This window comes from Mauremys reevesii, unplaced genomic scaffold (assembly GCF_016161935.1).
Source record: "Mauremys reevesii isolate NIE-2019 unplaced genomic scaffold, ASM1616193v1 Contig110, whole genome shotgun sequence".
NCBI lineage: Eukaryota > Metazoa > Chordata > Testudines > Geoemydidae > Mauremys > Mauremys reevesii.
The window spans coordinates 214060-239040 of record NW_024100728.1 but is presented as its reverse complement, the minus strand read 5'-3'; the positions used below and the strand labels follow the sequence as shown (position 1 = coordinate 239040).

The window sequence follows — 24981 nt, the reverse complement described above, 5'->3', positions numbered from 1 at the left end:
TCCCTGCAAGCCGTGTCCTGGAGCTGGATGGGAACTGAGGCACATTGGTGTGGTGGCTCTTTTGGGCGGGCGGGGGGGGGCTGTATTTTAGTGTGTGTGTCTATTGGGGCTCTGGAGGGCGAGGGGGGGCTCTATGTGTGGGGGGGAGGGAGCTCCTCCTGCCTGTCTTCCCCCCCCACCCCCCGAGATTCTGGTCCCAGCCCCCTTGCCTCCCAGATCCCACCCCCAACCCCCCTTTTCCTTCCTCTCCCCGTCCCCGCCGCTCCTCCCATCGGTACATAAGCCCTGCCTCACATCTGGCCCCGAACTCCCCAGCAAAGGGAGCCATTGTGCTGGGTGCCTGCTCTGTCGCGTCCTCGTCGTGCCCATCTGGCTCTAGTGAGCTGGCCATTGAGGCTGACAGACGCTGGTACCCACCCCGGGGACATAAACCCTTCCCAGATCTCGGCTGGACCCGGAGATCGGACGCCAGGAGACATCCTGTGGATTCCGGGTAGGTGTCCCCATGGGACAAGGGGGCATCGGGGCAGCATTAGGAGCTGGTGACAGGAGAACCGGGGGGGTGGCCACGCTTATGCTTCTGGGCATGGATGGACCCCAGCTGGCAGGGTCAGGAAGTAATTTGGCACAAATAAGGGAGGGGCTAATGCTCCCCTTTTATGAGGCCGGTGGACAGTTGCTGCACTGGGAGCCAGGACTCCTGGATTCTATCCTCAGTGCTGGGAGAGGAATGGGGTCAGTGAGTGAGTGAGTGGGGGGGGGGTAGGGAAGGGCAAGCTGGGAGCCAGGAGTCTTGGGTTCTGTTAGCCTCAGTTTCCCTTTCGGTGTAACAGCAGTGACTTCCCACCCAGGGACTCTGGAATTTCAGCCCAGCCGCCTTTAGCCAAGAGATGCCCAGATATGAGGTTCTGGCCCCATGTTACCCCAAAGTCCTGGCTTCTCTCCTGAGCAAATCAGCCTCGTGGATCTTAGGCGACAGACTCAGTAGCAGGGAAGCAGGATGGGCCAGTGGTCAGGGCTCCAGCCTAGTACTTCAGTGACGCCCTGTTCAATTCCTCGTGCTGCCCCCAGACTCCCCACTGGGAGTTAGGCACCTGGTTGCTCTGTGCCTCAGCTCCCATGGCCCAAACGTGGATGCATCTCAGTGCCAGGCGAGCCATCCCTGTGCAGTGTTATGTGTGGCTGTTCCCCAGCTGCGCCAGCCCAGAGGTGGCTGCATCTCAGAGCCAGGCTAGGGATCACTTTGTGTCTAACAACTCAGTTGGGTGCTGACTCTGCCTCAGTTAAGGTTGCACCAGAATCTGAATTTTAAACAGTGTGGGCTGTGCATTAGCTCGGGGGCTGCAAAGACTTGTGAGTTTGAGGGCTGCGCGGTTTGGTTTGTTATTGTAGGGTCTCTCCTGAGCGCTGGGGCTATGCAGCCTGGTTTGTTGTTGTAGGGTCTCCATGCACTAGGTTGGTGCAGTTTGGTTTGTTGTTGTAGGGTCCCCGTGCACTAGGTTGGTGCAGTTTGGTTTGTTGTTGTAGGGTCCCCGTGCACTAGGTTGGTGCAGTTTGGTTTGTTGTTGTAGGGTTTCTGCTTAGAGCAGAACCTGGTTTGTTATCGTCGAGTGTGTCCCTGGTGCTGTAGTAACAGGGAGAGCCAGGGCTGCTGGCAAGGGTACGTCTGAGACCCCAGTGGGGACGGGACGAGTGAGAACGATTCCCCTTAACACATCACAGAGAATCACAACACGACACCAGGCTGGGTACCCCTGTCGTACCCCCACACCTGGCAGGTGACACAGATAGATCTCATCCAGCAGGGGGCAGTGCTCTCACCTCCCCCCCTTGCTGGGGCCCCTCACTTCCAAGCTGCAGCCTCTGCTAGCCCAGCCCTGGGCTCCCTATGCCAGCTCTGCCAGTGCCCCTCACTCCAGACCCACAGCCCCCTGCTAACCCAGCCCCTGGGCTCCCCCCAACCGCGCCGGTGCCCCTCACTCCTGACCCGCAGCCCCCTCCCCCTGCCATGTGACATCAGCAGATTGCACAGCCCAGTATCAGCCCAGCCCCAGACAAACAGCTTTGTTATTGGAGGGGCACAGCGTGGCGCTGCCAGGCTGTGCCATTCGGGGGCTGCCACCACCTGCTAGGAAGAGCCACACGGAGCCTGGTGCTCGAGAACCAGCCACTGAGGGGCAAAAGGAACGCGGCCCCCGAGAGAAACGTGATCTGCACGTTGCTCCCACCACTGGACCCTGCTCCCCTCCCAGAGCTGGGGATAGAACCCAGGAGTCCTGGCTCCCAGCGCCTCCCCTGCTCTAACCACTAAACCCCACTCCCTTCCCCGAGCTGGGGATAGAACCCAGGAGTCCTGGCTCCCAGTGCCTCCCCTGCTTTAACCACTAGACCCCACTCCCCTCCCAGAGCTGGGGCTAGAACCCAGGAGTCCTGGCTCCCAGCACCTCCCCTGCTTTAACCACTAGACCCTACTCCCCTCCCAGAGCTGGGGCTAGAACCCAGGAGTCCTGGCTTCCAGCACCCCTGTGCTCTAACCACAAAACCCCACTCCCCTCCCAGAGCTGGGGATAGAACCCAGGAGTCCTGGCTCCCCGTGCCCCCTGCTCTAACCACTAGACCCCACTCCTCTCCCAGAGCTGGGGATAGAACCCAGGAGTCCTGGCTCCCAGCCCACCCTGCCCCTGCTCTAACCCCTATACCCCACTCCCCTCCCAGAGCTGGGGATAGAACCCAGGAGTCCTGGCTCCCCGTGCCCCCTGCTCTAACCACTAGACCCCACTCCTCTCCCAGAGCCGTCAGTCCCAGTGCTACTGCTGTGATTTTCCAAAGATACCTGCCATGTAGTCTGTGCCTATACCTACCAGGGGGAGCCCGGCCTCCTGGGTCCAGTCCCAGGCTCTGGGAGGGGAGTGGGGGGCTCGAGAGACAGATGCAGCAGTGGAGGGGTAGGCAGAGGAATGATTCACATGTATCATTGTCTCCCCTGGGGGGGTGGGGGTGTCTCCTCACATTCACTCACCGTCCTGGCTGTATCAGCCCCTGCCAGCAGGGGGCACAGCGAAGGCCTTGAGATCCTTTCCCCAGGCTGCGAGCGGGCAGCCCCGAAGCTGTGGGGCGGGAGCACAGCTGCTGCTGAGAGGGGAGTCAGTCACCCCCCCCCCCCCCCCGGGGCAGAGCCGCAGGGTGAACACGGGAGGGGCTGGGGAGCCCCGTAGACAGACACGCTGGAGGCAGGGATCTGAGACACGCACACACACTGCACAGACCAGCTGTTGATTGAAAGCCGCATCCCAGTGCCCACGACGGCTCCCCGAGATTCACCCCTGGCCTCGATGCAGCACCCCGGGCTGGGGGTGAAGTTGCCCCATGTGCTTGTGCGACCGAGCTGGCTTTGAACCAGGAATCTGCCTGTGCAACGCACGGACACCTACTAAGGAAGCAGCAGCCAGGCTGTGATCCACTAGAGATGGTGCTAAAGGGAGTCGCTCCATTAGCTGACAGCTGTAGCAGGGCTGTTATCCTCTAGGTGGCATAAAGGAGTTGCTCCATTAGCTGGCAGCAGCAGTAGGCTTTTGTCCTCAGTGTGGGCCAGGCCACTGGAGGGGGCTTGGACTTGAACTTAGCTGACGTTGCATTTAAACAGCTCTGCCCTGTCTTGTGTCACTAACCCCCACCCCCCTCAGTCCATCAGCAGCTCCCTCGGCCCTGGGGGAGGTCGGCAGTTCGACGGATCAGCCGATGCCTGTCGGTGTCACCGTCCGGGGTAACAGCCCAGCTGCCACAGATACCAGGGTCATCCATCCATCTACCCATCCAACCTTCCATCCCTCTCCTCCTTTGCTTCCCCATCCATCCATCTACACGCCCTCCCTCCATCCCTCCCTCCCCCCTTCATCCATCACCCATCCAACCTTCCAGCCATCCTCTCCTTTGCTTCCCCATCCATCCATCTACACGCCCTCCTCCCTCCCTCCTCCTTTGCTTCCCATCCATCCATCCATCCAGCTACACACCCGTCCTCCATCCTTCCCTCCCCCTTCATCCATCCACCCATCCAACCTTCCAGCCATCCCCTCCTTTGCTTCCCCATCCATCCATTCATCCATCCATCTACACGCCCTCCCTCCATCCCCTCCTTGGCTTCCCCATCCATCCATCCATCCATCCATCCATCCATCCATCTACACGCCTCCTCCTCCTCCTCCTCTCCTCCTTCCCCATCCATCCATCCATCTACACGCCCTTCCTCCATCCTTCCCTCCCCCTTCATCCATCCCCCCATCCAACCTTCCATCCATCCCCTCCTTTGCTTCCCCATCCATCCATCCATCCATCCGTCCATCCATCTACACGCCCTCCCTCCCTCCCTCCATCCCTCCCTCCGTCCCTTCCTCCCTCTTGTTTTCCCATCCATCCATCCCTTCTATCTCTCTCTCTCTAATCTCCTCCCACTGGGGCATGGGGTGGGATTACTCCCCCCCCCCCGCTATTCCCCTGACCCTAGGGGCTGTCGGGTTTGCTGGGGAAGCTGGCCCAGGGATGGGTCGATCAGGCTGGCTCTGCGCCGGAGCTGGGAACTGGCCCTGGCAATCCCCGTCACACGGGCACAGGCAGACAGAGTTGTTCCTTAGCTAAAGTCAGCCGCGCCGGCTGCCATCTGCTCTGAGGTGTGAAGCGTCATCATCCTTATAATTATTAGGGGCTGTATCCTGCAGGCCCTGGCTCCCCGCGGCGTCGGTTCAGTCAGGCAGAGCCCGGGGGGATGTAACTGGGAGCAGAATTTGCCTCGATGACTCAGAGATCAGCAGTGATTTTTGCAAAGAGCCTTGAAAATTCAATCCGCCCACGCGGGAGATGCAGCAGCCTCTGGGGCGGGGCAGCTGGGGAACAGCCACATAGGCATGGGGATGAGATGCAGGACAGCTGGGGAACGGCCGCACATAATGCTGCACGGGGCAGGCCACCCCCAGTGCTGGGATGCAGCCACCTCTGGGGCGGGGCAGCTGGGGACCAGCTGCACAGTGACACCACATGGGGATCTCAGTGCCAGGTGAGCTGAAGCTGTGCAGTGTTGCTGTGCGGCTGTTTCCCAGATTTACCCCTTCCCAGAACTGGCTGCATCTCAGCACCAGGCGAACCCTCCCTGTCCCCACGTTTCAAAGTGTTTGTGCTTTTTGCGAAGAGAAACGCTGTGAATTAGAGCCCAGGACTGGCGCGGGTCCCATCAGCTGGAGAGATTCTGGGTGTGCCCAGCGTGTGCCCAGCGTGGGGGCATGACACAGGCTCCTTTGTGCCCAGCTGTGACTCCCCTGGGCGGGGAGGGGGGAGCTGGGGAAGCGTGTGTGTGTGTGTGGGGGGGAATGTGTTGGCAGCACACAACAGGCATGCCAGGAATTCCTGCCCCTGGAATGAATCCATGGGGTGAGGATGTCACGTGACTATGGCCAGGGAAATCCAGGTCTTCAGTTCAAACTGCCATGGACTTGTATCTGCCAGGGATAGAACTCAGGAGCCCTGGCTCCCGGCCCCTCTGCTCTAACCACTAGACCCCACCCAGGGCAGGGATAGAACCCAGGAGTCCTGGCTCCCAGGCCCCCTGCTCTAACAACTAGACCCCACCTATGGCAGGGATAGAACCCAGGAGTCCTGTCTCCCAACGCCACCCCCCCCCCCCCCCGTTCACGCACAAGACCCTTCTCCTCCCACAGCTGGGAGAGAACCCAGGAGTCCTGCGGTCTCTGATCTCCTCTCCGGGGACGATGCATCAATAAACTCAGAGCAGAACTATCCTTCCTCCGGCTCAGTGGGACCAGACCCGCTGGGGCCACCACCCCAAGTCCCACAGCCCCGAGAGGCAGAGAGCTGTGCCAGGAGTAGCAGCCAGCACATGAAGCCGGCTCCCCCTCCCCCCCGGTGGCAGGTCCCCCCCACGCACACGCTGAGCCGGAGGAATTTGTGTGTGGGCTCCGCTCGCTCGCAGCAACGCAGAGCTACCGGCACCCCAGCTCGCCAGTGCCAGCGGCTGGCCCGGGATGGGACGCTGCCCCTCTGAGAGCCAGCGGTGGGATCCGTGAGTGGGAGGCTGCCGCCACACCGTGGGAGCTCTCTGCACTGGTATCGCCTGCTGCCCCCCAGCTCAGTCACCAGCTAGCCTGGGGTTCCCCTCTTCCCTGCCACCCCAGATCAATCCCTGGGCCTGCTAGCCCGGTGTCCTCCGTCCCCCCGGCCGGGGATCAGATCTGGGGTCCCCCTACCCTGGCATCTCCCCCCCATCCTGGATCAATCCCTGGGCCTGCTAGCCCGGTGTCCTCCTTCCCCCCTGCCGGGGATCAGATCTGGGGTCCCCCTAACCTGGTATCTCCCCCCCATCCTGGATCAATCCCTGGGCCTGCTAGCCCGGTGTCCCCCTTCCCCACTGCCGGGGATCAGATCTGGGGTCCCCCTAACCTGGTATCTCCCCCCCGTCCTGGGTCCATCCCTGGGGCTGCGAGCCCGGTGTCCCCTTCCCCACTGCCGGGATCAGATCTGGGGTCCCCCTAACCTGGTATCTCCCCCCCATCCTGGATCAATCCCTGGGCCTGCTAGCCCGGTGTCCCCCTTCCCCACTGCCGGGGATCAGATCTGGAGTCCCCCTAACCTGGTATCCCCCCCGCTGACCCAGATCGGAGCTTCTCTCTGGAAGGGCCGGTCCCAGCTGTGCAGAGGGGGGCGTTGTTCTGGCCGCTGCCTCGCACCAGGGATTCTGATCACTCCGGGGTCCGTCCACGGCTCTGACCCCGCTGGTCCCTTGGGTTACAGGTGCTGGGATTTTGCCACCTTCATGCCGGAGTCGCCGAGGGGTTAGAAAACCAGGAGGACACTGATAGGTATGAGATTGCGGCGCGTCGCCATGTGCCAGAGTGGGCTTGGGTGGGTTAGAGCAGGCAGGGCTGGGAGCCAGGACGCCTGGTTTCTGTCCCTGGCTTTGGGAGGAGTGGCCCAGTGGTTAGAGCAGGGGGGTGGTGGGAGCCAGGATGCCTGGGTTCTATCCCCAGCTCTGGCAAGGGAGTGGGGTCTAGTGGTTAGAGCAGGGGGGCTGGGAGCCGGGACTCCTGGGTTCTGTCCCTGGCTGTGGGAGGGGAGTGGGGTCTAGTGGTTAGAGCAGGGTGGCTGGGAGCCAGGACTCCTGGGTTCCATCCCCAGCTCTGGGAGGGGAGTGGGGTCTAGTGGTGAGAACAAAGGGGCTGGGAGTCCAGACTCTCGATGGTTAATGAGCCTTGTTGCTCTGGTGACATTTTCCCTTGGGAGGCACAAAGGCCTTTGTCCCTCAGATGGGGAGAAGTCGCCTGTTTATCTCCGTGGGGGCAAGCGGGGTGGGGTTGTGCTAGTCACTACTGATCAAAACAGAATAGAACCAGGAGTCCGGGTGCCCAGCCCCCCTGCTCTAACCACTAGACCCCACTCCCCTCCCAGAGCCGGAACCCAGGTGTCCTGACCTGCAACTCATTCCACACAGTGCGTAACCCAAGCTGATGGCAGCCGCGCCCTGAGCCCCGTGTCACCTGGCTACCCCCTGGCCTAGGCCTGCTGCCCCTGGCTTTTCTCCTCAGCTGAGCGTGGGCGGCGGGGGGTGTGTGTCACGGCTTGGATGGGAGACCCCCACGCCCCAGCGGATGGGATTGGTGGGAGGGGCATTGGGTGGGCACAGAGCCAGGCGAGGGCTTGTGGGGAGCTGGAGCTGGGGTTGGTCTGGGGCTTGGGGGCCAGAGGCTGAGGACCGGAGGGGTTCAGGGAATTTAGGGGGGCAGATGGAGAGCCAATGGATTGGGGGCAGAGGGCAGGGTTTGGAGATGGGGCTTCAGGGGGACATGAGGGGTTGAGGCGATTCAGGGGGAGAAAGGGGGTGGGGCTGGTGGCTTCAGGAAATGGGGTCAGGATTTTTGGGGTGGGCAGCTGGAGGTGTTGGGGGCAGATCAGAGCTGTTCTGGGGAGGGGACCCGGGGGGAGGATCAGGAATGAGCGGGGTGGGGCGGAGTCGTGGGGGAGGGATCAGGAGGGCCGAGGCCTCCCCCAAAGGGTTATGGGGCCGCCCTGCATCGGGATGGGGCTGGCTCCACGGCCCGTGGGGCTCACGCCAGGGCTGGGCCCTGACAACCAGCCTGTGCCAGGGGGTTGGGGAGCGGCGGAGGCTTGGAAATGGGGCCTGATGCGGGCCAGGGGCTGGAGCCGTGTTGCCCGGCAGCCATCTTGCCTCTGGCCTGCAAAGGCCTCGGTAGAGTGGGCCCCACAGGCCTCTCATTAAGGTTGCCAACTTTCTAATCACACAAACCCTAACACCCTGCCCCCCCTCTTCTCTGAAGCCCCGCCCCTTCAAAGAGGCCCCGCCCCTGCCCCGCCCCTTCAAAGAGGCCCCATCCCCCACTCACTCCATCCACCCTCCCACTGTCGCTCGCTCTCCCCCACCCTCACTCACTTTCACTGGGCTGGGGCAGGGGGTTGGGATGCACGAGGGGGTAAGGGCTCCGGCTTGGGGTGCAGGCTCTGGGGTGGGGCCAGAAATGAGGGATTCAGGGTTCAGGAGGGGGCTCTGGGCTGGGGCAGGGGGTTGGGGTGCAGGAGGGGGTGAGGACTCTAGGGTGGGATTGGGGATGAGGGTTTGGGGTGCAGGAGGGGCTCCGGGCTGGGGAAGGGGTTGGGGTGTGGAAGGGTGAGGACTCTAGGGTGGGATTGGGGATGAGGTTTGGGGTGCAGGAGGGCTCCGGGCTGGGGCAGGGGTTGGGGTGCAGGAGGATGAGGACTCGGTGGGATTGGGGATGAGGGGTTTGGGGTGCAGGAGGGGCTACGGGTTGGGGCAGGAGTTGGGGTGCAGGAGGATGAGGACTCGGGTGGGATTGGGGATGAGGGGTTTGGGGTGCAGGAGGGGCTCTGGGCTGGGGCAGGGGTTGGGGTGCAGGAGGGGTGAGGACTCTAGGGTGGGATTGGGGATGAGGGGTTCCGGGTTCTGGAGGGGGCTCCGGGCTGGGGCAGGGGGTTGGGGTGCAGGAGGGGGTGAGGACTCTAGGGTGGGATTGGGGATGAGGGGTTTGGGGTGCAGGAGGGGGCTCCGGGCTGGGGCAGGGGGTTGGGGTGCGGGAGGTGAGGACTCTAGGTGGGATTGGGGATGAGGGGTTTGGGGTGCAGGAGGGAACTCTGGGCTGGGGCAGGGGGTTGGGGTGCAGGAGGGGGTGAGGACTAGGGTGGGATTGGGGATGAGGGGTTGGGGGTGCAGGAGGGGGCTCCGGGCTGGGGCAGGGGGTTGGGGTGTGGAAGGGGGTGCAGAGTGCAGGCTCCAGGAGGGGGCTCAGGGCTGGGGCAGCGACGGGTATCGGTGAGCGGGCAGCACTTACCTCAGGCAGCTCCCGGTCGGCGGCGCAGCGGGGCTAAGGGAGGCTCCCTGCTGCCCTGGCTCCGCGCTGCTCCCAGAAGTGGCCGGCACGTCCCTGCAGCAGCGGCCCCTAGGCAGAGGGGTCAGGGGGCTCTGTGAGCTGCCTGCGCCGCAAGCACCGCCCCCACAGCTCCCATTGGCCACGGATCCTGGCCAATGGGAGCTGCGGAGCCGTGGCTGGGGGCAGGGGCAGCACAGGGAACCTCCCTGGTCGCCCCTGCACCTCGGGGCTGTAGGGACCTGCCAGACGCTTCCGGGAGCAGCGCGGGGCCAGGGCAGGCAGGGAGCCTCCCTTAGCCCCACTGCGCCGCCGACCGGACTTTTAACGGCCCAGTCAGCCGTGCTGACCAGAGCCACCAGGGTCCCTTTTCGACCGGGCGTTCTGGTCAAAAACTGGATGCCTGGCCACCCTACTCATAGTCCAGGCCTGAGTGGGGTTGGCCTCTCCCCATAGGCCTCTCACCCCCTTCTCCCCATGTCGTGGGGCCTAGGCCTGAGTAGGGTTGGCCCCACAGACCTCTCTACCCCTCCCCCAGGTCTTGGTTTCTACTCAGAGTCTAGGATTGGGTAGGGCTGGCCCCATAGACCCCTTTTCTCCTTCCCCCCATGCCATGGGGCTACTCAAGGTCTAGGCCTATGGAGCTCTGGGTAGAGTCGGCCCTAGCCACCCCCTCCAGGCCCTGTGTCATGGTGACCGTTCAAGGTCTGGGCCTTCAAGGCCGTTGTGTCTCTCAGGGGTGCTCCATCGCTAGCTCCCCACGGTGCCCCCCAGCTCTGCTGGCCCATCGGAGCCCAGAGCAGCCGCCACAACTTCGGAGTCGGAACCGGCCAGCCTGGGAGTTGTGCTGGCTAATAGGGGAGAGTCTGTGTCCCTGGGGGATGTCTTTGAGGTTAAGGCGGGATGGCTGGGAACCAGGACTCCTGGGTTCTCCCCCCAGCTCTGAGAGGGGGGACTGGGGGCTAGGGCAGGAGGGGTTGGGAGCCAGGACTCCTGGGTTCTCCCCTGATCTCTGAGAGGGCGGGGGCTTGGGCGGGAGGGCCTAGGAGCCAGGACTCCTGGGTTCTCTCCTTGGCTCTGCTACTATTTTACTGTGTGTGAATGTGGCGGCTTTTCTATGAGGCCCCACTGCCATCGTGTGGCCATTGTGAGAACAGCAGCGACCGTTCCCATAGTTTGCTTGAGTTGGGTTGAGGTTGCATTTCTCCCCCCCTGGGCCAGGGATCTCCCTGCCCTGTTGCAGTCACAGCTGAGAGCCCGTGGGGCAACCGGGGATGGGCAACACCTACACAGGCCTGGGGTTAAATCTCCTGAGTGTCAGGGAGAGATCCCAGAAGTCCTGGCTCCCAACCCCCCCCATCTAACCACTAGATCCCACTACCCTTCCAGTGCCAGAACCCAGGAGTCCTGGCTCCCAAGCCCCCTCCCACACTCTAACCACTAGACCCCACTACCCTCTCAGTGCCAGGGACAGAACTGGCTCCCAACCCTCTGCCCCCCCACTCTAACCATTAGACCCCACTTCCTTTCCCTTATTGGGACGTGATTCCCCAACCTCAGAGGCTCCTTCCCCCACACCTCTGCATTGGGAGAACTGTCTCCTGAGATCCACCCTGGAAAGTTTCTCTCCAGTTAATTTCATCCTTACTTCTGTAGGGGAAGGCTCTGATTGCAGAGGGTGGGGTGTGGGAGGGGAAGCCAGGACTCCTGGGTTCTATCCCCAGCATGGCCCTTAGGGGGCATCACAGCACTTGCTGCTTGCAACGAATGACCTCTAGCTTTGGTGCCCATTTGCCCTGATCTCTCCCCGACTGTTTGTTTGAAGGCCCCAGCACCTTCTGCTGGGAGGAATAAATCTGATCTGTTTGGCTGCACGCTGCCCCCTGCTGGATGGGATCAGACCCACCGTTCGCATAGTGCTCTCTAATGGGTCAGGTCACATTTGCCCTGGGGGTGAGATGGGAAAACACCAACCACACCTCCTCTAAGCCCCTTTTCTCTCTCCCCAGTTCACACAACCTCGCCGCCCCTGAGAAGATGAAGGCTGCTGGGGCTCTGCTCATCTTGGGGATCCTATTTGGAGGTATTGAGGGGACCCCAAGGAAGCAAGCCACAGCCCCATTTCCTGTCTTTTACAGCCCTGGCTCCAGAGGGTGGGTTTGAACCCGGGGCTCGCAGGTACTAACATCCCGAGCTGTTGCTCACCGAGCCAAATGGCAGTAGGTGGCTCATGCCCCTCAATGCATGAACTGTCCACTCGCCCTGCGTCATCACACAGACTTAGCCAAGCAGGCGGGATGGTGCATCTGATTGGTTTTCCAGCCCTGCCAATCAGCTCACTGTCGGCGGGTCAAATTTTCCTGGTGCGTGAGCTGAGTTTGCTGGACCTTGTCTAGCTCTATTGTACCCCTGGACTGAGGGTTGGCTGGTCCCGGGAGAACAAGCTACCCACTCCCTGATGGGGGATGTGTCCTCCAAGGTGGGGGGGCTGTGGGTGGGTGTTTGGGGGAGCTCTCCACACTGGGGGGAAACAGAGGGATGGTCTCCATGTTGAGAGCTTGGGGAGTAGGATCCGGGTTCTAACTGGGTGCTGAAAGCTGGTGGTTGGGTCAGCAGGGAAACTGAGGCACAGGAGGAGTTCCAGGGTCAGGTGCGTGTTCATTCAGGTCTCATGTTCCCAGCGCGGGAATAGCCCTGAACTAGCTCTGCTGGAAGAGGGTTCCCAAAGGCCTCAGGTTTGGGCTGCACTCACAGGACGGGGGATCCTGCTGGGGGGACCCTACAGGCAGCCTTGCTTGGTGTCCTCGCTGGAGCAGGATCCGTTGGGACGAGTCAATGAGGAGGCCGTGAGGGTCAGAACTGTAATTTTATATAGGTTGAATTGCACCTGTGGCTTGGGTGGTGTTTAGATACGGCGCTGCCAAGTGTCTGAGAAATAACTAGAGAGAGATGAAGGCAGGGATGGCTGGATGGTGGGATAGATGAATGGATGATTGGATGGGGGGGGATGGATGGCTGGATAGAGGGTAGGTTGGTTGGGTGGATGGTTAAATGGACAAATGGTTGGTTGTTCAGATGATTGGGTGGTAGGTGGATGGATAAATGGGGGATTGTTTGGATGGGTGGATGGATGGATGGATGGATGGCTAAATGGTTGGATGGGTGGGTGGATAAACAGTTTATTGGATGGATGTGTGGATAAATGTTTTGTGGGAGGGAAGGAGGGAGGAATGGATGGATAAGTGGAGAGAGGGACAGATGGATCGATAGAGATGGATGGATCATGGATGGATAGAAAGGGATGGATGCATAGGTGGAGGAAGGGATGGATGGAGGGATAGGTGGAGAGAGGGATGGATAGGTGGAGGGAGAGATGGATGGATAGAGATGGATGGATGGATGGATGGATAGAAAGGGATGGATGGATAGGTGGAGGGAGGGATGGTGGATACAGAGGGATGGATGGATAGGTGGAGGGAGGGATGGGTGGATAGAGAGGGATGGATAGAAATGGATGGATGAATAGGTAGAGGGAGGGAGGGTTGGGTAGGTGGAGGGAGAGATGGATGGATGGATAGATAGGTGCAGGGAGGGATGGATGGGTGGAAATGGATGGATGGTTAGAGAGGGAGGGATGGATAGGGAGGGATGGATGGATAGGTGCAGGGAGGGATGGATGGATGGAAATGGATGGATGGTTAGAGCGGGAGGGAGGGATGGATGGATAGGTGCAGAGAGGGATGGAAATGGATGGATGGTTAGAGAGGGAGGGATGGATAGGGAGGGATGGATGGATAGGTGCAGGGAGGGATGAATGGAAATGGATGGTTGATTAGAGAGGGAGGGATGGATAGGGAGGGATGGATGGATAGGTGCAGAGAGGGAGAGAGGGATGGAAATGGATGGATGGTTAGAGAGGGAGGGATGGATAGGGAGGGATGGATGGATAGGTGCAGAGAGGGATGAATGGAAATGGATGGTTGATTAGAGAGGGAGGGATGGATAGGGAGGGATGGATGGATAGGTGCAGAGAGGGAGAGAGGGCTGGAAATGGATGGATGGTTAGAGAAGGAGGGATGGATAGGGAGGGATGGATGGATAAAGAGGGATGGATGGATAGGTGCAGGGAGGGATGGATGGATAGGTGCAGGGAGGGATGGATGGATGGAAATGGATGGATGGTTAGAGAGGGATGGATGGATAGGTGCAGAGAGGGATGGAAATGGATGGATGGTTAGAGAGGGAGGGCTGGACAGAGAGGGCTGGACAGACGGGTAACAAAGCAGGGACTGGCAGGTTTGGCAGCTGGGCAGAGAAGAGGGCAGTGGGGAAACCGACGGGAAGGAGACCGTGGCAGGAGAGGTTGGGGGCAAAGGAGACGGGCGTGCGGGTTCCTGTCCCCACCGCCCAGCACCTGTCGCTCCCGTCTGCCCACCAGGCACCCTGGGTGGGCCGTGGAGCGCGTGGATGCCGCAGACCATTATGGCCTTCGAGGGCACGTGCGTGGCCATCCCGTGCCGCTTCGACTACCCAGACGAGCTGCGCCCCTCGACCGTGCACGGCATCTGGTACTTCAACAGCCCCTACCCCCGGAACTACCCGCCCGTGGTGTACAAGTCGCGCACCAGCATCGTTCACGAGAGCTTCCAGGGCCGCTCCCGCCTGCTGGGCGACCTCCAGGCCCGCAACTGCACCCTGCAGCTCAGCCGGCTCAGCCCCGAGCTGGCGGGGAAGTACTTCTTCCGCGGGGACCTGGGCGGCTACAACCAGTACACGTACTCGGAGCACAGCAACCTGGAGATCGTCGGTGAGTGGGGGGCGCTGGGGCCAGGCCCCTTGGATGGCTGAATCGGGGACTGAGACACGGGGCCTTTCCTCTAGGGCGCCGGCGGCCCGCCCGCTTCCGGGCACGGGCCTGGCGGGCTCGGGTGGGGGGGAAACGGGGCACAGGGCCCTTGTCCCGCTAGGGGCTCAGAATTAACAGTGATGAGAGAGCCCCCCCCCAGTGAATCATGCACCCTGTGCCATGGAGCTCAGCACCCCCTACTGCTGTATCAGGGCGCATTTGGGTCTCTTCTTATCTCTGGAAGGGGAATGGGGTCTAATGGTTAGAGCCAGGGAGGCGGGGACTGGGAGAAGGACTCCTGGGTTCTATCCCTGGCTCCAGGAGGGGAGTGGGGTCTAGTGGTTACAGTGGGGGGTGGAGGGACTTGGAGCCAGGTCTCCTGGGTTCTACCCTTGGCTCTGGGAGGGGAGTGGGGTCTAGTGGTTAGAGGAGAGGGAGGCTGGGAGCCAGGACTCCTGGGTTCTCTCTATGGCTCTGGGAGGGGAGTGGGGACTAGTGGTTAGAGGAGAGGGAGGCTGGGAGCCCGGACTCCTGGGTTCTCTCTATGGCTCTGGGAAGAGAGTGGGGTCTAGTGGTGAAAGCGGTGGGGTGGGGGGGACTGGGAGCCAGGACTCCTGGGTTCTATCCCTGACTCCAGGAGGGGTGTGGGGTCCAGTGGTTAAAGCGGTGGGGTGGGGGGACTGGGAGCCAGGACTCCTGGGTTCTATCCCCAGCTCCAGGAGGGGAGTGGGGTCTAGTGGTTAAAGCGGTGGGGTGGGGGGACTGGGAGCCAGGACTCCTGGGTTCTATCCCCAGCTCCAGGAGGGGAGTGGGGTCTAGTGGTTAAACCGGTGGGGTGGGGGGACTGGGAGCCAGGACTCCTGGGTTCTATCCCTGACTCCAGGAGGGGTGTGGGGTCCAGTGGGTTGGAGCCCGAGTCCCTGGCTTCACCCAGCCTCTTCCCTCGCCAGACAAACCCACCATTGTGCCCCCGGCTGTGGTGGTGGTGGGGACGGAGGCGGAGCTGCGGTGCGTGGTGCCGGATAACTGCCCCACCATGAAGCCCGTGGTGAGCTGGTTGAACCACGAGGCGCTGGAGGGACAGGCTGTCTTCGGCCAGCTGGAGGAGGAGAGCGGCACCTGGAGCCAGGTGTCCCTGCTGAAGTTCCAGCCCTCGCGGGAGAACGACGGACACGAGCTGGGCTGCCAGGTCACCTACCCCAACACCACCTTCCTCTTCGAGGCCTTCGCCAACCTGGACGTCAAGTGTGAGTCGCCAGCACCGCCCCCCTCAGCCTGCTGGGTTCTGGCCCTGGCACCGGGAGGGGAGTGGGGGCTAGTGCTTAGTGCAAGAGGAGCCCTGCGGGTTAACCCTGCTGGCACCCAGTGGCAGGGAGTCCCGTGGATTAACCCCACTAATACCCAGTAGTGTGGCCTAGACCCCCAAACACCCAGTGGCAGGGAGTCCCGTGGATTAACCCTGCTGACCTCCAGCAGCAGGGAGTCCCACAGGCTAAGGCTCAGCTCTGCCTCCCCCACCGCAGACGTGCCCCGGATCCTGCAGGTGAACTCGTCCGTGGAGGTCACGGAGGGCTCGCCCGTGGTGCTGGTGTGCGTGGCGGACAGCAACCCCATGGCCTTGCTGGCGTGGTTCAAGGAGGAGGCCGTGCTGCGGGAGGAGCCGTCCACCAAGCTGACGCTGGAGCTGGACAACGTCACCCACGCGCAGGACGGGATCTACACCTGCGTGGCCGAGAACGTGTACGGGCGGGTGAACCGCTCCCTGGCCCTCACCGTCATGTGTGAGTGCCTGGGCAGGAGGGGAGTGGGGTCCAGTGGTCAGAGCAGAGGAGAGGGGCTGGGAGCCCGGAGTCCTGGGTTCTATCCCGGCTCTGGGAGGGGACTGAGATCTAGTGGTTAGAGTGGGGCGGGGCTGGGAGCCAGGACTCCTGGGTTCTATCCTGGCTCTGGGAGGAGAGTGGGGTGTAGTGGTTAGAGTAGGAGGGAGCTGGGAGCCAGGACTCCTGGGTTCTATCCTGGCTCTGGGAGGAGAGTGGGGTGTAGTGGTTAGAGTAGGAGGGAGCTGGGAGCCAGGACTCCTGGGTTCTATCCTGGCTCTGGCAGAGGAGTGGGGCCTAGTGATTATAGTTCTGGGTCTGTGGGTCAGTGAACCCCTGCCCTCCCCTTGCAGACGCCCCGCGGAAGCCGTCGGTGAACTCCTCGGTGGTGGCGGTGGAGGGGGAGTCAGTGACTATCCTGTGCACCACCGAGAGCAACCCTGAGCCCATCATCACCATCTTCAAGGAGAAGCAGATCGTGGCCACGGTGGTCTACGAGAGCGAGCTGCTGCTGGAGATCCCCGCCGTGACCCACGAGGACGACGGGGAGTACTGGTGTGTGGCAGAGAACCAGTACGGCCAGCGCGGCTCCGCCTTCAACCTCACCGTGGAGTGTGAGTCACCCATGCCGGGTGGGAGAGGGCGTCAGGGCTTTCCCCCCACTTCCTGCACCCCACAGAGGTGGCTGCACCTCAACACCAGACGAGCTGTCCCTGGGCAGCGTTATGTGTGGCTGTTCCCCAGCTGCCCCGCCCCAGAGCTGGCTGCATTTCAGGTAGCTCTGGTGCAGGCTATCCCCGTGCAGTATTGTGTGGCTGTTCCCAAGCTTCCCTGCCCCAGAGCTGGCTGCGTCTCAGGCCCGGCGAGCTGTCCCTGTGTGGTGTTGCAGTGTGGCTGTTCCTCAGCTGCCCTGCCCCAGAGGTGGCTGCATCTCAGGCAGCTCTGGCACAGGCCATCCTTGTGCAGTGTTATGTGTGGCTGTGCCCTGCCCCAGAGCTGTCTGTATTTCAGCACCAGCCTAATTGTTTCTGTGCAGCATTATGTGTGGCTGTTCCCCAGCTGCCCCGCCCCAGAGCTGGCTGCATCTCCACGATGCTGACGCTGCATCTCTCCCCGCAGTCGCTCCCATAATCCTCTTGGAGTCAAAGTGCACGGCGGCTCGGGACACGGTGCAGTGCGTCTGCGCCGTGCTGGCCAATCCGGAGCCCGTGATCTCCTTCGAGCTGCCCACCCGGAACGTGACGGTCAACGAGACTGACCAGGAGTTCGTCTATTCCCAGAAGACGGGCTACACGGTCACCAGCATCCTGACGCTGCGCGGGGAGCTGGACTCGCAGCTCTTCATCGTCTGCTCCGCCCGCAACCTGTACGGCACCAAGAACCAGCAGCTCCAGTTCCACCACTCCAGTGAGTGTCTGCCCTGCTCCGTACAGCGCCCCCTGCTGGGAGCGGACCGAGCTGGGGTAGCCGAGAGCTCCATTCCAGGGCCAGTGCTCCTGCCCCGCTCCCCACAGCGCCTCCTGCTGGGAACAGCCAGGGCTGGGGTAGCTGAGAGCTCCACTCCAAGGCCAGTGCTCCTGCCTTGCTCCCACAGCACCCCCTGCTGGGAACAGCCGGGGCTGGGGTAGTCAGGAGCTCCCCCCATGGCCAGTGCTCCTGCCCCGCTCCGTACAGCACCCCCTGCTGGGAGAGGCTGGGTCTAGGGTAACTGGGAGCTCTGCCCACAGCCAGCACCCCACCCCCGACTCCCCACAGCGCCCCCTGCTGGGAGAGGCTGGGGCTGGGTTAACCGGGAGCTCTCTCCACAGCACCCCCTGCTGGGAGAGGCTGGGGCTGGGTTAACCGGGAGCTCTCTCCACAGCACCCCCTGCTGGGAGAGGCCGGGGCTGGGGTAATTGGGAGCCCCCCCACAGCCAGCACCCTCCACCCCCTGGCTCCCCACAACGCCCCCCACTGGGAGATGCAGGGGCTGGGTTAACCGGACGCTCTCCCCACAGTGCCCCCTGCTGGGAGAGGCTGGGACTGGGGTAACTGGGAACTCCCCCCACAGCCAGCACCCCTCCCCCCTGCTCCCCGCAGCGCCCCCTGCTGGGAGAGGCCGGGACTAACCCCAGCCCGCATGCTGCTTTCAGACAATCTGATGTGGGCGAAGGTGGGGCCGGTGGGCGCTGTGGTGGCCTTTGTGATTCTCATCGCCGCCGTGTGTTACGTGAGTCAGACGCGGAAAAAGTAAGTGCGGAGCCCCCCCGGGGCTCAGCTGTACTAACGAACGGGGCGTCCCGGGAGCGGGGTGACGCCGCGGCCCGAATCCAGGCCGGAGCCAGACGGGATCGCAGCCCGTCCTCTTGCCAGTACGAGGCAGAACTGCCCTTAAAGGGAGAGCAGCTGTTCTGAAATCCTTCCTGGACCAACCCCAGGCCTAACTGCCATCACCAGGCGGCTCTTCCGATCCAGTCGGGTTCTCAAACGAGGCGGCGCTTTTACCGGGGCAGCCGGCAAACGGCCACCCACCGAAATAAGTGTCAGTCGCCACAATCGTTTTAAACGCGGTTTCGCCGTTTATTTTAGACAGGGCGATTTTGGCAGAGAGAGGACTCCATTTTTGGTCCCTCTAAATAAAGGCAGGATAACAATTAACACATGACGGTTCTTCTCTTAAAACTAAGGAGCGTTTTTGGAGGAGAAGGATAAACATTTATATCCAGATCGGTAACCCACAATCGCTGGTTAAATGGCATTTCTACTGACTAATTAATGAAGCACCAATGTTAACCCGTGTTCGGTAATTAGCAGTCGCCTATTGACCAGTCAGGGGCATTAGCCGTTAATTGATCCTAATCAAAGATGTTTGGTGGGTAATTAATGATTGATAATTTATTAGCAACTATCAGCTACGGATACATCAGGAGCAAACTGCTACCTTTTGGTTATTAGGATCATTATTAAATTATGTCGTTAATGCAGATGCAGTTACCTGATGCAGATTGTTAATTGAGGGATGAGATATGTAATGTCATAAGGGGGAGCGGGGTTTGAGGTCGCCCAACGACAGAGAATCCCCACTTCCCCGCTGTGGGGGTCTCCCAGTGACGGAGAATCCCCCCTTCGCCTGCTGTGGGGGTCGCCCAGTGACAGAATCCCCCCCTCCCCTGCTGTGGGGGTCGCCCAGTGACAGAGAATCCCCCCCTCCCCTGCTGTGGGGGTCGCCCAATGACGGAGAATCTCACCTTCCCCTGCTGTGGGGGGGTCGCCCAGTGACTGAATCCCCCCTCTCCTGCTGTGGGGGTCGCCCAGTGATGGAGAACCCCCCTTCCCCGCTGTGGGGGTCACCCAGTGACAGAGAATCCCCCCTTCCCCACTGTGGGGGGGTCGCCCAGTGACAGAATCCCCCCCTCCCCCACTGTGGGGGTCACCCAGTGACGGAGAATCCCCTCTTCCCCCGCTGTGGGGGGGTCGCCCAGTGACAGAATCCCCCCCTTCCCCGCTGTGGGGTTGCCCAGTGATGGAGAATCCCCCCCTTCCCCGCTGTGGGGGTCGCCCAGTGACAGGGGTGTCTGTGTCGTCTCTCTCTCCCCAGGAAAAATGTGAATGAAAACTCCAGTTTCGTGCAGCTGGAGCACCCACCCGTGGCGTACAGCGGCGAGTACCGGCCCCCGGGGGCCCTGGACAAATCCGAGGTGGGACGATGGGACTGGCATGGCGGGAGAGCAGGGAGGTGCAGAGAGTGCTGGGTGTGTGGGTAGGGAGGGGTGTGTGTGGGGGGGATGGATGAAGGGAGGGGTGTGTATGGGGGGATAAGTGGAGAGGCAAATATGGGGAAGAATGGGTGGATGGATGGATGGAAGGGTGAGTATAGGGGTGGATAAGTGGAGAGGTGTGGAGGAGGATGGAGGGATGATAAGTGGAGTGGGGTGGATGGGGATGGAGGGGTGGATAAGTGGAGGGGTGTGGATGGGGATGGATGGAGGGAGGGAGGTAGGAGTGTGTATAGGGATGGATGGATGGATGGAGGGAGGGGTGTGTATAGGGGTGGATGGATGGATGGATGGAGGGGTGTATAAGTGGCGGGGTGTGGTTGGGGAGGGATGGATAGAGGGAGGGAGGGGTGTGTATAGGAATGGATGGATGGATGAAGGGGTGGATAAGTGGAGGGGTGTGGAGGGGGATGGATGAGGGAGGGAGGGAGGGGTGTGTATAGGGATGGATGGATGGATGGAGGGAGGGGTGTGTATAGGGGTGGATGGATGGATGGATGGAGGGGTGGATAAGTGGAGGGGTGTGGATGGGGATGGATAGATGGAGGGAGGGGTGTGTATAGGGGTGGATGGATGGAGGGATGGAGGGGTGGATAAGTGGAGGGGGTGGATGGGGATGGATAGTTTAGATAAAGTTGATCCCTCTATGTTGTCAGGCACTATTTAGTGTCCATAAGTGGAGAGGAAATCTAGCCCGGACTGGCTGGCTCAGGGGGGTGGGGAATGGGACGTGGGGGAACTAGCTACGTTCCTGGAGGTTCAGTCTCTCAACGATAATACCGACTAATGGCTGGGCAGGGAAGGTGTCTCTAGCCTCTGTTTGCCAGCACCTGGGCATGGGCGACAGGGGATGGATCACTTGATGATTCCCTGTTCTGCTCATTCCCTCTGGGGCGCCTGGCACTGCCCGCTGTCGGCAGACAGGACACTGGGCTAGATGGACCTTTGGTCTGACCCAGTCTGGCCGCTCTTATGTTCCTATGACCCCGCCCCAGGCTGGCGCATGGGGGTGGGGGAAGGGATTCTTCCATCCCTTTGCATCCCAGACCCAGTCCAAAAGCTGTGGCTTCGGAGGTGCTCCCCAGAGGCATCCTTCATGTGGGGCGGCAGCAAGGGGTCGTCCCCCCAGGTACACAGTGACAGCTCTTCCTTCTCCGCTAGTCTAAGGAGATCTGCTCCCTGGAGAGCCACTGACCCCCGGGTAAGTCTGGATTCCCTAGTCTGTGTCACCCCCCACCAGTGTGCGTCACCCCTTGGCTCGGACACGGGGACCCCTCTGCACCCCACAGTCATGCAGCGGACTGGCCGGGCAGGGAATGGGACACAGGGCCTTTCCCCTAGGGGACGCTGGTTACGATCTGGCCCGAGAGCCGGGGACTGTTGGGCTCGTGGTGGGCGCCGGTTCTGGTTTCTAGCCTGTTGCTTGGGTAGCTCTCACAGGTCAGCTGTGGGGCAGTGCATGGGGGTCTTCCTGGAATACTGGCAGCCCCTTGTCCTGGCAGCAAGGTCCCTTGCAGTGTTGTGGTGTTTTCCCTTCCTCCTCTGCTCGTTCCTTGGTCTTGTCTCTTTGTGGCGTAAAATCTTAACAGACACCCCCCCCCATGGGACAATCCTTGCACCCCTGGCACCCCCTGCCCAGGAGAGCTCTGGTTAGGAATGCATCCTTTGGAAAGGATCCTGCAGCTATTAGTTCCCCAGGTTAACGCCAATAAGGTCCCACAGGCTAATCCCAGTGAGATCAAGTGGCAGTGAGTTTCCTAGGTAAACTATGATATTATTGGACCGGCTAACCCCAATGGTATCCTCCTGCATCAAATCCAATAGGTTGAGCCCCTAGTATCCAGTGGCAGGGAGTCCCAGTGGTTAATCCCACTAAAACCCAGTGGCAGGGTGTCCCATGAGTTAATCCTATAATATCCAGTGTCAAGGAGTCATATGTGTTAATTCCATAATATCCAGGGGGAGGGAGTCCTGTGAGTTAACCATATAATACCCAGTAGAAGGGACTCCTCTGGGTTAATATCCAGTGTCAGGGAGTCCCACAGGTAACCCTATCATATCCAGGCTCAGGGAGTCTCCCAGGTAAGCCTACAATTTTCACCAGCAGGGAGTCCCACAGGTTTATCCTATAATATCCATTGACAAGGAATCCCACAGGTTAACCTTGTAACATCCAGTGGCAGGGAGTCCCACAGGTGAACACACCAATCGTACCCAGGCTGACACTGCTCTGCTTCCCCCGCAGTACGAGCGGCGCCCAGTCTCCGACAAACGCCTCCTGAACAAGCCCGAGGGCTCCCTGGACCTGAATGTGGACTACGCCAACATTGACTTCACCAAACTGGCCACCAAGGACAGCTACACCCTGACGGAGGAGCTGGCGGAGTATGCAGAGATCCGGGTCAAGTGAGCGCCCCAGGCCCCCCCCCCAGTGACACGCCCTCTGCCACGGAAACCACGCCCGCCAGAATCAGGACCTGTCTGTGCCCCCAAATCACCAGGCACGCCCCCGCCATGGAAACCCCATCTACCAGGATCAACCCCATGCAGAGTGCAGGTCCTGCCCCGCCCACTACTGGCAGGACACGCCCCCTGCCATGGAAACCCCACCCATTGCCATCAGGACCTCCGACTGAATACAGCTGGGACAGGGACTGTCTCTCGCTGTGTCTGGGCAGTGCCTGGTGCAACGGGGCTGTGATCTCAGCTGGGGCAGGGACTATCGCTTGCTGTGTGTCTGGGCAGTGCCCCATATCCTGATGCCCCTTCTTTGACAGCCCTATGGCTGGTTATGTGGGTCTGGCCCTGCACGGGGACCCAGGAGACCTGCAGTTTAAATCCCACCTGCGCTACAGATTTTGTGCTACCTTGAGGTATGTCCTAACCTCGCTGCGTGCCTCAGTTTCCCCACAATCTCTTAACTTCCCCTGTGCACAATGTGGCTCATAATTCCCTCCCACCCCGGGCTTTTGTGAGGCTAAATTTGGAACCGATTGGGAGGCTCAACCAAAGCCCTGTTGAACCATTAATGACCCCGCTGAGCTGTCTCTGTAGGAGCCACGCAAGTACCTGCCTAGATCCTCCCTAAACCCATCCAGTCCTTGTTCTAATCCCCCCAGGCTGTCTTTGCACGTGCCGAGGGAACAAGATCCGTCTCCTGCTGCGTAAAGACTTGTCTATGGTACAAAGCTACTTAGACCAGCACCACCATCCCCAGCCAGGAAGGGGAATAACTATACTGGGATCAGCCCCGTCCTACCGGGATAACGGCCCCCACGGCTGTACTGGTGTAGGCAGATCAGCCCTGTCCTACCGGGATAACGGCCCCCACGGCTGTACTGGTGTAGGCAGATCAGCCCCGTCCTACCGGGATAACGGCCCCCACGGCCGTACTGGTGTAGGCAGATCAGCCCCGTCCTACCGGGATAACGGCCCCCACGGCTGTACTGGTGTAGGCAGATCAGCCCCGTCCTACCGGGATAACGGCCCCCACGGCTGTCCTGGTGTAGGCAGATCAGCCCTGTCCTACCGGGATAACGGCCCCCACGGCTGTACTGGTGTAGGCAGATCAGCCCTGTCCTACTGGTATAACTAGATCAGTAGAAAATCACACGTCTAATTGACAGTTATTCTGGGGGGAAAATCTCTGGGTGGCTCAGATGTAAATCGGGAGCCCGAAACCCCCCACAGCTGTAATCTGTGTTTCCCACTGGGATAAACAGGTGCTCATGGTCTGGGTCCGACCCCCTGGAATTTTATGCTCCACTGGCACCAGCCATCGGGGGGGGGGGGGAATTTATAACAAATCGTCATTTATTTTTGGTGCCATTTTTGTACAGATATTTGCCTGATGATAGAAAACGAAATAAATAAAAAGCCCCAACTAACAAGGTCAAAGCTCTCTAACCAGCGCTTCCTTCTGCCCAGAAACCGCCCCCTAAGCTTGTTAACCCTTCCAGGCACCCGGATCTAGGCTCTATTTATTGATTAGCTGGATGTGACATGATTAGACGTTAAATAAAACACGGCCCTGGTATGATAACAATAAGGCCCCTTCGCAGAGCTCTGGCAGGCAAAGGAACCACGTGCATGACGTTGACATGAGGGCTGGGTGGGAAGGATCCAGGGGCCTCGCGAGGCAGCCAGCTGCCCGCGCTGATGCAGAACCAGGTAACCCCAGACCAGGGGCGGCTCTAGGCACCAGCAAACCAAGCTGTTGCCTAGGGCGGCCAAATCTAGGGGGCGGCAGGCTGGGCCGGTGGACCTGCCGCAGTCATGCCTGCGGGATGTCCACGGGCGCGCGACGGACCTGCCGCAGGCATGACTGCGGAGGGGGCGTCCCGGCTGCTCGCTGGACCTCCGCAGGCATGACTGCGGCAGCTCAGCGAACGCGGACCCGCGCGCCGCCCGCAGCCGTGCGCGCGGGAGGTCCGCTGTTCCGCGGCCCGTGGACCTCCCGCAGTCATGCCTGCGGCAGGTCCGCTCGTCCCGGGGCTCCGGTGGACCTGCCGCGGGAGCTCAACCGGAGCCGCGGGAAGAGGGGACCCGCCGCGGGACCGAGGAAAGGCGGCGCAGCGCTCCGCGCTGCCTGGGGCAGCCTATTTTCTAGAGCCGCCCCTGCCCCAGACCATCCCCGTCAGGCGTTTCTCGAACCTGGTCTTAAACCCCTCCACGGACGGGATCCCACAACCTCCCTGGGACTCCCCGGAGAGTTAGGAAGTTTCTCCTAATACCTGACCACAATCTCCCCTGCCCAGGACATGTGTGAAGACTGTTCTCAGGTTCACTCTCAGCCTCCTCGTCTCTAGACTAAACAGGCCCAGTTCTTTTCATCTTTCCTCAATGGTCAAGTTTTCTAAACCTCTGACCCTTTCTGCTGCTCTCCCCAGGAGCGGCGGAAGCTGTCTAAAAGTGGGGGGGCCACCAGTGCCTGAACCATGGCCCCCCCATCTTCCTGAGATCCTGCCCCTTCTCTCCTTCTCCCCGCCCCCACCTCCACCCCATCCCTTCCCCCAAGGCCCTGCTCCCGCGATGCCTCTTCCCCTCAAGACCCCACCTCTCGCTCGCGCCTCTCTCCCCTCCCCCCCACCCGGCGCTGACCCTTATGTCCGGTAGAAAGCGCTGGGGCCATGGCCCCATGGCACCCCCATTCCGGCACTCCT

The 24981-nt window shown here is 61.0% G+C and overlaps 1 protein-coding gene across 3 annotated transcripts; it reads left to right on the top strand.

Moving 5' to 3' along the window:
- Nucleotides 1-464: 464 nt before the first annotated feature.
- LOC120392711 (myelin-associated glycoprotein-like) lies at nt 465-23997 on the top strand. Of its 3 annotated transcripts, XM_039517481.1 has the most exons (12): nt 6016-6114; nt 6799-6866; nt 11411-11484; nt 13840-14208; nt 15198-15494; nt 15771-16028; nt 16418-16678; nt 17184-17471; nt 18197-18293; nt 19642-19741; nt 20981-21020; nt 22065-22196. In XM_039517481.1, the coding sequence occupies exons 3-11, from the start codon at nt 11439-11441 to the stop codon at nt 21011-21013; spliced, it is 1749 nt and encodes a 582-aa protein (XP_039373415.1). In that variant the 5' UTR covers nt 6016-6114; nt 6799-6866; nt 11411-11438; the 3' UTR covers nt 21014-21020; nt 22065-22196. The 3 variants fall into 3 exon arrangements, with proteins under 3 accessions (XP_039373414.1, XP_039373415.1, XP_039373413.1); XM_039517480.1 differs by lacking the exons at nt 6016-6114; nt 20981-21020 and adding an exon at nt 465-493 and having other exon boundaries at nt 22065-23997; XM_039517479.1 differs by lacking the exon at nt 20981-21020 and having other exon boundaries at nt 22065-23997.
- Nucleotides 23998-24981: the final 984 nt, after the last annotated feature.

Excerpts from the sequence above, each read along its gene's own strand:
- LOC120392711 (XM_039517480.1), top strand. The coding sequence starts at position 11,439 with ATGAAGGCTGCTGGGGCTCTGCTCATCTTGGGGATCCTATTTGGAG. Across the intron at positions 16,029-16,417 it reads CCTGGCCCTCACCGTCATGT|ACGCCCCGCGGAAGCCGTCG; the intron begins GTGAGTGCCTGG and ends CTCCCCTTGCAG. Across the intron at positions 18,294-19,641 it reads GTGAGTCAGACGCGGAAAAA|GAAAAATGTGAATGAAAACT; the intron begins GTAAGTGCGGAG and ends CTCTCTCCCCAG.